Here is a 12,951-nt window from a genome sequence, read left to right as displayed (position 1 = left end):
CATACTCGTCGGTATAAAGGCACTTAGGCACTCAAGAAGAAGTCTATCTCACTTCTTGTGGTTTTAACTAAAGATATCAAACAATAATATAACTTTCTCTTGTTACACACGTTTTTCTCAGATCTTGTTCTGCCAGTCTTGGTTAATCTTTTCTTTCTTTTCATTTTCATCATCTGTCCTCCCAGAGCCTGTAGCTTGACAAACCTGGAAAAGAACAGATTCCAAGTTAAGTTGTCTGACAATAATATTGAGTTCTCAAAGTTGTTTAAAGTATATTGATCGAAGGAGCAGCAGCACAGTCCACTAGCTTTCTTTGGGGCTTCCTGAGGAATCATATGTTTCTCAACCTTTCAACTGGGAAGTGTTTGTTCCAATGCATTAATGTGCAGCCTCCTCGGGGTATTTATTGACTCAGGCACACGTGGACTGTTGCCTGATTTAGGTCTTCGCCCCCTTTTTGAATAAACTGTCTTTTCTCCAGTTGGATTTCAGACCCACTCCTTGTTTAAGGATTAAGAGCAGTTGGACCACGGGTGTTTGCTGGCAGGCTGACAGCTGCTGGAAATGTAGACGCCACTCCGACGTGTGTCTTCACTTTACCCCCATTTCCTCTGACACTTTAACTGAGACTGACGCGAAAGAAAGAACCGAACTCGACAGACATTTCCTACATTCTTGTCTTCTCTGGTTGACCAGGAACTTTGTAAAGTCTTTTCAAGCAGAAAAAAAGTTCAAGCAGCAGGAGCTTTGTTTAGATTGGATTGTATTAGCTGTTTATTGGATGGCTGATTGTATATGATTGCCTCTTCTGACAAGGTCAATGGTATTTCTATACACATAAATTATAAAAGGGCGTGTTTATCCAATTGTCCAAAAATGCAGACGGCAGTTTTTCAATGAACTTTGGTCAAAATTTGACCAATTTGAAGATATAAGCCTTTTGAAAGTCGTTGTTATAATCACTCATGGTGCCATTTACTGCTTCAATGAAATTACATGGAACCCATTTCTTTGGACCTTGTATTAAAGGAGATATGACCAGTTAAAGTCCCAGAGTCCCCTGAAAAAGTTCAAACTTGGTTAAACCAAATTAATTAGGATCCAGAAACATCAACATTTGGTTCCATGGGTTTCTTATATGACAAAATAAGCATGAAAACTTCAATTAACACTGCAGATCAAAACTTTGAAGATTTGCTGCAACCAAACGTCGCTTTCCTCCGAACCACCTGTGGCTCATTGTTACCGTGCATTGTGTTCGGGCCTCTCTCTTACAGTAAGCTTAATGGAATGAGAATCACAATCCGCCCTGATAAGAAGGCCCGTGTTTTGTGAACATTAGGTGATTAGGTGCTTGTTGGGCCCTTTTAACCGACGCGAGAGTCAAACATAGCACAAATATGTCAGCATGGAAACTTCTCAGGGCTGTGGCGCGGCCGTCGTGGCCTCGCTGATAAATAACAACCACAGACGGCTTCTGTTTCGAGTTTCTTCTGGAATAAATTGCGTATCTGAACGACCCTGCCTGGTTATCCGTTTGGTTTTTTGGGCGTCAGTTAGTTAAAGTACAACCTGTGAAGGTCACTGTGGTGATGTGTTCGACTGTTGATCCTGAAAACTTCTACTCTGCTGTCACTGCTAAGCTGCTTATTGTTGTAGCATGGGGTCAAAAGCAAATTAATCCATAAAGGTATGACTATGATTGTGGTTATGTGTTGTACAGGTACAGAAATACATGTTTTTTAACTTTAAATTGCAGCTTAACATTCTGCCGACTCGGCTGCTGTTTTTTAGAAATGGAAATGTGCCCTTTTCTACCTTTTGTGATGTACAAAAATCACAGTAAATGTAAAGTGTGCAAAAGCTTGCAAACAATTAGTCCACAGCCTGAATGATGTGGATTTTGGGGCCAGCTACTGATATTGGGGAGTATAATATTTCCAATAGCAATAGTAGGGCTGATATATATATTAATATGTTTGTCAAAGGCTCATATTGGCTGATATTATTGGCCAAATATCCGTCATCAGTCCTTTTAATGAGACTGATGTAGTTTAAAGTTAGTGTGAGCCTCTAAAAACTCTTACTCATACTCGTGTTATCTGGGAGAAGAGATTTAATTTTCGTGGAACAACGGGGGAATAAAATATTCATCAGGGTGATTCAGTTTGTTTGGAGGCAAAACTGCAAGCTCATGAATTTACCTCCTCTCCCTCCTGTGAACCACGGAGTCTTCCCTTCCTCCCAGCCCTGCACTCCGCCTCCCTCCATCCTCTCCGTCGCTCTTTCCCTTCTCGCTCTCTGGCTGCCTCAGGTTTCACTGCACAGGAGGTTCAATTTAAAGACAGGAGCCACACGTGTGATTTGTTTTATTTGTCATAATTAATGCGTTGCAGGTGAAACTCCCCTGCATGTGTTCCCTCGCCACCCGTGTGACGGCCTCTTGCTGTTTTGCACTGTGCACAGGTCTCTTTCTGTATAACGAGTGCAAACGGAAGCTGAAATAAAGATGGCCTTGTTCGGCGCATTTAAAGCTTAATGTGCTGAGTAAAGTCTGCTGACTAATCCTACCTGCCGCAGTTTTTATATCTGTGCGTAGGCGGTGTTATTTTGACTATTTTTGGAGCGGACTAATCTGTTGAACTGTCGAGCGGTTGCCTGTTTTAATCAGATACGAGGTTTTCTTTGAATGGCGACATTGTTCCGTTTGCGGTTTGGTGCCGTTGAGGTCTGTGTGCTCCTGCCAGGGTTTCTCTCTGGTTACTGTCTCGACTTGACTTTTCCCCCCCCTTCACTTCTGTCGGCTGCGACGTTAGTAGAGTTGACTGGGGGGGGGGGGTGAACCCGTGGATAGATTGTATGATGGAGCACTGACCTTGATGCAATCCTACTTCTATAATTAGAGAGCGGTTTGTGTGTGCATCTGTGTGTTGCGAGCAGCTGGGGGCACAAGGTTTTGACGCAACCTATTTCTTAATGAGGCTTTTCAAATGGCTTTCCAATTTTTTGCCTGGTTCATACGGCATTTTGGTCGTTCCATTCTTTTCTCCTTTGCACATGCTGTGTTTTTTAAGTGTAGGTCGGAAGAAACACTTAAAACCTTGGTCCGGTTAAAGACGTAAAATGCTTTGTTGTATACAACCTTAGTGGCTGTAATGTTTGCAGTGGAACATGTGATAAATAACAATGCACAGTGTAGAGGGGTGTTTGTCATGACCTCCGCCAAAGAGGTTATTTCTCACCCCTTTGTAACTTGGTGGACAGATGCAGTATTCAGGACTTATATTTATAAGTATGTTAAATTTGATTCAGCTTGATTGCATGTAAAGGGACCGTTTGTATGTCCTCTCTTATTAGTTTTAACCGCCATGTCCTCTATGTAGTTCTCAGTTTGACATTTCCTTTTACCGCTTGAATTCTTTGTTTGTTCATTCATTCATTAAATTGTACGATACTAAGTTTGGGTCAACTTTGTAATTTGAACAGATTGTGATGAAGAAGGATCGATAGAAAGAAGTTTGTCCTGAGGTGATGGAGAGAGAGAGAAGAAATGTAAAGAAGGAGGGTTTGAGACCTTCGGCAGCCTCCTCTTGTCTCTGCTTGTGTTTTTGTGGCCTCGATTTAAACCCTCCTTCCCATGCAGACTTAATATTTATAACTTAAGGGGCACAGCCTTTGCCCCACACACACATACACACACCGGCCGGCACAGCAGGACGGGGCAGTTGTTAATTCGGCTGAGAGTAAATGGCAGCAGTCCAGGCCCTTGAATTCCACTTGGCACTTACATGGGGAGGAATGTTTGGCACTTGAACTGTGCGGAGCTGCCGGTGCTACACAGCCAGGACGAGGTGACGTATACGTGGGAGCACATAAGACTGTGCTCGCGAGTTCTCGCAATACATCTGAGAGCTTTGATTTCTAGTCTGCGGAGATGTACAATACACTGATCCCGAGTTTAGGAATGCTGCACACGCTGCAACTTTTTAAAGTTCAATAAATCTGTTAAAATAAAGGCCTCGTAAAAGTGACCGGAGCAAAATGGGAAATTTGAATGATCAATATTCTTTACGGTTTACTTTGAAGCTTTCAGTAAGTATGAAACTTTCTGACACACGTGTACAACCATGCATGCCGAGTGGTCGTAGTTTCTCGGCACCACACCACACGCACACGTCTGTCTTTGTTCAGAAATCTGTTTGTGGTTTCACACACATCACGTCGCACTCGGACGGCATTTTCCAATTTCCGCCTCTCGACTCACTGGTGTCATTCTACTCCAGTGAAAGGGTCTTTTGTTTCTTACTTCAACCTTGCTTTGAAACTGCAGAGCAGGTCACGTGCAGGGTGCCGCCCTGTCGTGGTTGTGCACACATCCGAACATGAGATGACCCCGAGAGGGGATTAGTCAGACCTGGACGGGAGGGATGTTTGTCTGCAAGATAAGTTTGGTGGTAATATTTGAAGAAGTCAGATATTTTCCGTTTCGGGGACAAACCGATCAACTCACAAGAACATGGGCACTCTTTTTTTTTCCTGAAGGTTTCATGTTGTTGCACTTCATTCAAGAATTCTCAAGGAAACTAGTTGCAGTCAACTTTTGTGTATCCAGGGAGGGTTCACTTCCAAAAACAAGCCTTTTTTCCATCAGTGACCTGCTTCATGTTTGTATAATCACATCTGAGCTGCCTGTCACAACCACAGTCCTCCGTGGAGCAGTTTGGTGTTTAGTTCCTTTCCAGATATCAGGGCACAGCTCATCAAATCATATTCTGACATAAAAACTGATGATCTAACTTTAGATATAACTTGCGGTTGAAGTCTGCAACACACTTTGCAGGAAATTGTCTGGAGTTTGTCTTTCACAGGTGAAGAGCGCAGCAGGAGATTGTCCCGGCAACTTGTCGCTAAAAGCTCTCGAATCTCGTCGTTTTTTCCAAGTTGTCATCTTGGTCAGCATCTTCTAAATGGCTCCTCTCTTCCATACGCCTGCTGTGGTCTCACATGCCCTCACTCGGACATTTTACTATAGCGACACGCAGGAAAAGCGGAGCAGTGACTGGGACATTTGTGTCCTCGCATTCAGCCCCGTCCAGGAAATGTCAGGACGTAACCACACGTTAAATTAGATGACAATAAACCTGCTGTATGTCCATAATCCATCGGTCATTAGTGTTTCCTGCTGCGAGGATAAAGCACACGTTGACACAGATTGTATTAGGTTGTGTCTTTTTTTCGACCCTCCACAAGATAAGTGCAGCAGCTTCCAGCACTTTATTACCTTAAAGTGACTTCCTCCATCTGGCCTTGGTTTTAAATACCCCCCACCCTCTTAATCCCAAATCTACAATCACTTAATTATTCCCTTAGATCTTTCTGTGTTCCACATGTTGTTTTTCACTCCATCCATTCGAGCCAAATTGAGAGCGAGGACGGAAAGCTTAAGCAAAAATGCAAAAATTTTTTTGCAATGCGAGGAACTCTGGAGAAGACAAAACGCAACAAACATAAGTTTTGATCTGCTGTAGATCCGCCTCGATGCAGCACCGCGGGGTTTGTGTGAGCTGGGTATAGGGGGAAGGAATCCGGGAGAGGATTCACTGCAGTGCGTTTGAATATGAAACACGAGTGTAGGACAGGGTATTGTTAAAGTTGTGTTGATTGTTATTCATTTATCAACATTGAAAAACAGTCAAACATTCACAGACAACACGAGACGTGATGTGATCGTTTTGGTTTGTGTGAAGAGACACACACACACACACACACACACACACACACACACACACACAGACACACACTCCTGCAGACAGGAGAGAAGTTCTTCCTGCAGATTATGACACAACTTGGTGTTTTAAGTTCATTGTAGCAGAAGGAGCGATTCCCCGTTAATCCAGGAACATAAATGGTGTCGGCCCGGCCCGCCCGCCACTTACAATTGGTCCAAGGTATTTTGCTAGACAAAATCCTCGAGGGAATCATTTTCACTTGCTCTCTGTTCATCTGAATACTCCAAATCGGAGTAGGAGTAGGAGGAGGAGCAGCAGGAGGAGGGGCAGGGGGAGCCGGAGCTGGAGCGGGAGCAGGACGTGGAGGCTGGAGACAGCAAAGGCGGAGTGTCAGATTCTGTCCAATCCTCTTGCCATGAGTTCAATGGGTCTTCAGTTTCGGCGTCCCACATCTGTTCCGACCATGACCTCTCCTGCTCGTACCGGTCCAATTCAAAAACCTCCCAAGATTCCTCCTCGTACTGTTGAAAATATATTTAAAGAACATTATTTCACCTCGGGTAACGTGAGCATTTGGTCAGTTACTGACACGTATCGTTAAGTATCTCCGGCAAGGAGGTTATGTTTTCACCCTTCTCCGATTGTTATTGTTATTGTTTTGTCAGAGAATCATTCATGGATCTCGATTGGAAAAAAAATGTGTCATGTTGATTGAAATAAAAAAACGTGGATCTAGTGAATTTAAATATGGTGTCATGGGAATGTTGTGCCTTGGCGGAGGAATGCTCTCTGATTTTCCCCCTCTGGTTGACATATTACACTAATTCATAATGGAATTCATTGAAAGAATAGTGAGTAGACAAATCAATTTAGAGTAATCAGAAGCTGCCCTACCTCCATGTCCATTATTATGTTGTTGATGTAGATCTGATCAAACAACTTGAGATTGTTGAATAGCCGTATAAGATCCTGGAAATCATCGCTTTTACTGTCACTCGAGCTCCACTCCGCCTCATTGCCGTTGTCGTCTGACAGGTAATCTGTGTCGAGATCTTCATGAAACATTTTACCTGCTGTTTGTACTTCCTGTGCCGTCGGGACATCACATTAGCCAGTACAAGGATTAATACATCAAAGTCAAAAAGCATCTCCATCATCAAAGGTAGCTCATAGGTTTTGTTTTATCAAAGGAGAGCCCGTTTTAATAGGGTCTGAAACGCCTTTGAAGATTCCTCTTCTTTGTTCGGTTTATTGTCGGTTGGCATAACGGCCGTCTACTGTGTTGGTTCATCGTTCCCGGAGTTACCGCAATACCAGTTCGATGTGCAAATCCCCTATTCCAAAAATCCATGTAAATCCATTCCAATAACAATCAATCTAATATATGGGAAATTGCCAGGCAGCAGCAGCAGCAGAAGAAGAATCTTTGAAGTCTTTGAAGGGTTTTTATAGGCTTCTCAGGTTTCTATTGCAGAAGAAGAAGACACAGTAGATGGCGGTAATGCACGTTGATGTTGTTTGCCACCTGTCAATAAACCAAACGAAGAAGAAGAAGCAACTGATGATGCGAATGAGAAGAAAATGGCTGTATGCCGAGATGGCATATGAGGCAAAATGACAAGTGTTCAGCCTCAACTGGGGGTTGGCATCTTAATTTAGTAGACCTTCAATGTTTAGTGTTCTAAGATGAGTCCGTTCAACTCCCCAACCCCCCCACACAACCGTCATGATGGCCCTTGCCTGCTTCCACGCCTTGTTTGATCTGACTCCAGATCTGTCTTGGTTTTTTTAAACTGCACTTTGGATGAGAGTCTGTCAGATTAGCGTCATGGGACTCACAATTAGGCCCAGAGGGGATCGACGAGGAGGAGGAGGAGGAGGAGGTGGATGTTTGGAAATCACAGTAGAGACGGTGGGAGTCTGAAGAATCCACATCAGTGTTGGTGTGTGTTGTTTTTCCACCTCTGCACTTCCATAACCTTATTTACTACGTGACCGGGTCCCCTTTCTTAAGTTTGTCACCATGACGTTTGCTGCGAGCTATTTTTACCACATGAACTTGGCCCCCGCAGAATGACACACACACACACACACACACACACACACACACACACACACACACACACACACACACACACACACACACACACACACTCTGATGTGGCCTCATCTCAGACCCTTTAGAGACGCCTATCAGCTCGATCATAACACCACATAACACTTCATCTAAACTGAACACTGACTTGCAGAAAACCCCCGACTCTATAGGCTGCAGTTCATCATCATATTATGTTTTCTCATTAGATTGAATAGAAAATACATATTTTTGAAATTTTATTCGCTCAACGCACATTGTTCACGGCTCAGTCAGTGGCCACAGGCTATTATCCCATTGTCCCAATCGTGTGAAAACAATATTTCATGAATGCCTTCAGGGAATTTCTTCAAATTCGGTGCAAATGTTCATGTAGACTAAAAGATATACTCAGTAAAATATTTGTTGGTAAACAATCAAAGGTCGAGGACGTTGTGACCTCGTAAAACCCTCTTTTGCCTAACATGAAAGTTTGAGTCTGACTCGATGTTCTTGTGGCATATATCAAACTTTTGTGGCACAAGAACAGATTAATTTTTATTACTGCAAAATGTCAGACAACAGCAGCTTGTAAATCGGCTCCTAAACACACAGAAACCTACAGTTATGTGTTTGCATTAGTTTGTTGACTGATGAAAATCTCGTGAACTGCGGCTGCTTCCTGCGTTTGAGTGTCAGATAAGAGTTTTACAGCTTAGCTTTGATTTCCAGTGGCTCTGATCTGAGGCGACCAACCGGGACATTCATTCTAAACTAAAGCTTTAAGTTATGTTTTGTATTTTCATGTATTTTGGCAATTGCTAAAAATCTAAATAAAACCTACGTGTAATTTGATGACGCTGGAGCTTTGTTTGTTTGTTGAGTGTGTTTCATTTTTATTATATAGAATCTGGTCGTTTGTGAATTTTGATAGAAAACAGAAAACAACACGCATCCCTAATACGAGTGTGACTCGTCGCTCTAAACCTGGAAAGTATGTAAATGTGCGAACCCCCTGTAAAGTGGGTCGTGTGCAGTGGGACAGGATTGTGTGTGATTCGGTGTCTGTGTGTGGATTCAGATTTTCACACTGAGCTGGAATCCACAGGGTCTCGGTGTCGGCGGCTGCACAAAGTGACACAGGCTGTCACAGACTGTGACGTGTGTCCCGGTCGGCCGCCTGTCGCTCTGTGCACAAAGCTGACGCGTAGAAAATACTGATTTAACCTTGTTTAGCTGTTTATCCTCCTCACGGCTTCTTTTCTCCAATAATGATTTCAGTCTTTTGTGTTTTTCTCTGCTCTCGACTGCATAGACGGAATTTTGGGGGAAAAAACTGTAAAATAAAGTTACAGTTTCTTATATTTGTGCTTATGATGCAGTCTTACAGTTTCTTTGATTTACTATGTTTACAATATTACTATATTTTTTTTTGTCTCAACCAATGGGACTAACTGAGATCTTCTTGGGGTGTGAGGAGTGGTTTGCCCCGAATAACATCTCCCCTCAAAAATCCTTGAAACCTCATTCCCTTGTTTGTGTCAGTGAAGAACTTTGAGCTGCGTTTTCTGTTTGAAAAGTTGAACGTCTTCTCTGGCCGTGCGTGGTTTTAAATGTCTGCCTCTCTTCTCCTGCTGTTTTTCCAGGATGCCAGTTACTGGCTGCAGGTCCACCGGTTGGAACACGGTGACGGCGGCATCCTGGACCTGGACGATGTGCTCTGCGACGTGGCCGACGACAAAGACCGGGTGAGTGATGGCCGACTCTGTACTGATGTGGATGTGCAGAAGCTTTGCTGTTTTCTACCTGCCTCTGATGTTCCAGAGCTTGAGAAGAGATTTGATTCTATCTGAGACGCTACATGACATCACACCATCGTGATGGACGTCAGCTTTCCCCTCGTTGTGTGGTTGCTAGTTCTTCATGTGTGAATCGTAGACTGTAAACAAAGATGGACGACACGGCAGCTCCCAAAAATGAACCCCAAAACATCTGGATCGCCACCTGGTGGTTGGCTGCAGTTTAGCTCATGAATACGTTTTACAGTTTACTGAAACCCGTTTCTGTTTTTATCTGGGAAAGAGGAAGTGCTCTTCTCTTGTGCACCGAAGCAGCATTTATCTATTTCTGTGCGTTCATTAATAATGTTGTTGATCATCTCTTGGATGCTTGATTTAAATGTGGTTTCAAACGGGGGACAACGACTTTAAAATGACACATCTTGGAAATATATTTGAACTTTATTCCTCTCTGTAGTAGAAGGCACAAGAGTGTGTGTACAGTTTAATGTGAAATACAACTCAATCACAATTCGCAGTTAAGCAGCGGCGTCTTGTTCAAGCGTGGGAGAGAAACAGTTATGAACTTAAAGGAATTTTTTTTTTTTTACTCCGTTGGTGGCGAGCGCTCTCTTTTCCCACAACTCTGTCATCCCGGTGGTTAAAGACCCTCCAGCTGTGAGTGTTGATCCGTGTGTAGGTGTGCCGCCTCTCGACGAGCTGTCATTATTCTGTTTCTTCACACCGCGCTCTCTCTCTCTCTCTCTCTCTCTCTCTCTCTCTCTCTCTCTCTCTCTCTCTCTCTCTCTCTCTCTCTTTCTCTCTTTCTCTTTCTGTCTCCGCACCCCCCTCCCTCCCCTCGTCCCTGCAGGCGTCCTCCGCTGCAGAGAGTGTGTACATTTCATACATGACAACCCTTCAGCCTCACTGACACACATCGACAGCGTCTCACCGCGTTGACACCCCCGGGGCATGTGGGAATGCTGTAGTTCCCAGAAGGCTGTGCAGAACACACTTAAAATGCTTTTACGGAAGATAATAATAGGTTGAAAGTTTAATTTGTATTTAGCGAAACATTTGATGTTTCCGTCAATAACCATCATTTAGGTGAAAACGGTAAAAGAAAATGACCGTTGCTTGTTTTTCCCAGAGCTCAAGGTGACGCTTGTTTTTCCCACCCACAGTCTAGAGTCTTTTGTAAAGCAAAGAATGTTCCGCCCTTTTCTCTGGACGCGTTTAAGACGTAAAAACACAGACTGATGTGTTTTCATTCACTTGAACTTATCAAGTAAAAATAAAAGTTCAACTGTGGGACGCAAAATATTTCTTAAGTTTGTTCTCGGAGGTTGTAATTTGTGAATATCCCAAATGTCACAAAATCCTGCTTGATTTATATTCATTTTATATTTCATTTTGGTCTTAAACATCACAGCAGCTTCGTTGCAGGATGGATCGTTGAGTCATTGGGCCCCAACAACTGAAATATAAACAAATATCAAGAATTAATCCTCTGTTAGGAAAATATGTTAGAAGTATTAGGCTCATATTGAAGAAAACGACTACGATATTACAAGAAAAGAGTCATAATTTCACGAGAATGTAATCAGTCATAGTCACAATCCTCTCAGGAGAACGTGGCGGAGCCAAGATGGATGCTGGTTTTATTTAGCTTTTGGTTCTCTGATTAAAATCTCACCCTCCTGTAATTATTTCTTAGCTCCTTGTGAAGACACAGTGGAATTGAAACTTAGTATTTGTGGCGACGAGCCCGATCGCAGCGGGTGACGTAATCCGCCTGCAGCTGTTGAGGTAAAGCAGCTGGTGCTCAGCCAAACGCAGGTTAGAAATCAGCCCCACGCGCGGCTGCCGACGTGTGAGGAAACTTGTTGAGGATTTATTGGGTGTTTTTTTTCTGTTCAACAAAAATAATTCAAGTCATAACAAATTGTTCCTGGACGCATTCCGGCTGTTTATCCCTGAAACTCTGTGATAGAACCGCTCCCGCAGCGTCTACTTTGGTATCTTCTCTGAGTTTCTGCGGTTCACTGAACTCTCCACAACACGAGCTAAAAGGTTTTGTTAGTCAATGAAGCATAATAAATGATAAAAGTACTGAAATGTTGTTTTAACTAAACACATCCTACAATCGGACATTGGTTTTCCATCATATCTTACGAAATAAAACATTCTAATCCAGAAGATTTATAAAAAAAAAATATTTCTTCACACTCCATAAGGTATCTGGGCCCGGTGGGTTATTTAGTTCGGTGGATCCCCGGTGGACGGCGCTCCCTGGGTGAACCACGGAGAGGAGACGCTGCCAGTGAAGATGGACGACGGGCATCGAACTGTCTCCCACTGAATCTGTGTTTGTAGTCAGCTGGAGCACAGCGAGAGAGAGAGAGCCACAGTTCATGGCCTCTGCTGGCCCACATCCCAGCTGTGTGTGTGTGTGTGTGTGTGTGTGTGTGTGTGTGTGTGTGTGTGTGTGTGTGTGTGTGTGTGTGTGTGTGTGTGTGTGTGTGTGTGTGTGTGTGTGTGTGTGTGTGTGTGTGTGTGTGTGTGTGTGTGTGTGTGTGTGTGTCCTGACCTCTGGCAGATACTTGTTGCTATATCAGAATCAGTTGGATTCATGCTGGGGAGTTTTGTACATGAGAAGTGTCTCTCTCTCTATCTGTCTTGTTCTATTCATCCGTCTCTCTCTCTCTATTTGTCTCTCTCTATCCATCTATTTATCTACAATATGCTTCTCTCTCTATATCTATCTATCTATATCTCTTTATCTATATATACATCTCTATATCTGTCTCTCTCTCGCTCTCTCAATCCGTCTCCATCGCTCAAATTGAAAAGTGAAAAACAGTCAAACATGAACAGTTTAGTCTGTTTTCTTGTTCTCGTCTCCTCTGTGTGGACCAGTGTCTGTTACTCTTACGTGATGAAACAGTGTCTCCTCACATGAGCGTGGACGTGTCCTGGTAAAAAGACGGAGGAAGGAGAGTGTCTCCTCGTGTCCGAGCCGGGCCGGTGGTCTCCTGGCAGCTGTGACTCATCCCGGTCATTCCTCAGGAGCTTTTTAAAGAGCGGCAGGAATGGCCGGACACTTTTATTAGCTTCCACTGGAATGAAACAGGCTGCATGGATCCGTCTGGGGAATACGAGTATATACTGTATGTTTTTAGTACACTGTGTGTGTGTGTGTGTGTGTCTTTTTAAGGGGGGGTTGTGTGTCTCCTTTTTGTGTACGTATCATTCATGCCAGGGAAAGTGGCGGCTTGCCCTCAAACCTTTCAGAATGTTTCCCCAGATGCCGCCATCTTTCCATCCGTTCATCATCCTTCCTTCACCTTCTTCCTTTTTCTTTTTCTTA

The 12,951-nt window shown here is 43.5% G+C and overlaps 1 protein-coding gene across 8 annotated transcripts in view; it reads left to right on the top strand.

Annotated features, from left to right (window-relative positions):
- Positions 1-12,951, top strand: part of pard3ab (par-3 family cell polarity regulator alpha, b) — a 197,905-nt gene that overhangs the window by 22,251 nt on the left and 162,703 nt on the right. For all 8 annotated transcript variants that reach the window (XR_004697901.2, XM_035171370.2, XM_035171371.2 and 5 more), the window contains exon 2: positions 9,450-9,551. Coding sequence is in view for 7 of the 8 variants with exons in the window: in XM_035171370.2 (XP_035027261.1) it covers positions 9,450-9,551 (102 nt within the window). In the remaining variant the exon portion in view is untranslated. The remainder of the gene's footprint in view (positions 1-9,449; positions 9,552-12,951) is intronic.

Source organism: Hippoglossus stenolepis, chromosome 11, assembly GCF_022539355.2.
Source record: "Hippoglossus stenolepis isolate QCI-W04-F060 chromosome 11, HSTE1.2, whole genome shotgun sequence".
Taxonomy (NCBI): domain Eukaryota; kingdom Metazoa; phylum Chordata; class Actinopteri; order Pleuronectiformes; family Pleuronectidae; genus Hippoglossus; species Hippoglossus stenolepis.
Note: the sequence above shows the minus strand (reverse complement) of the source record. Positions and strands in the feature narration are given on the sequence as shown.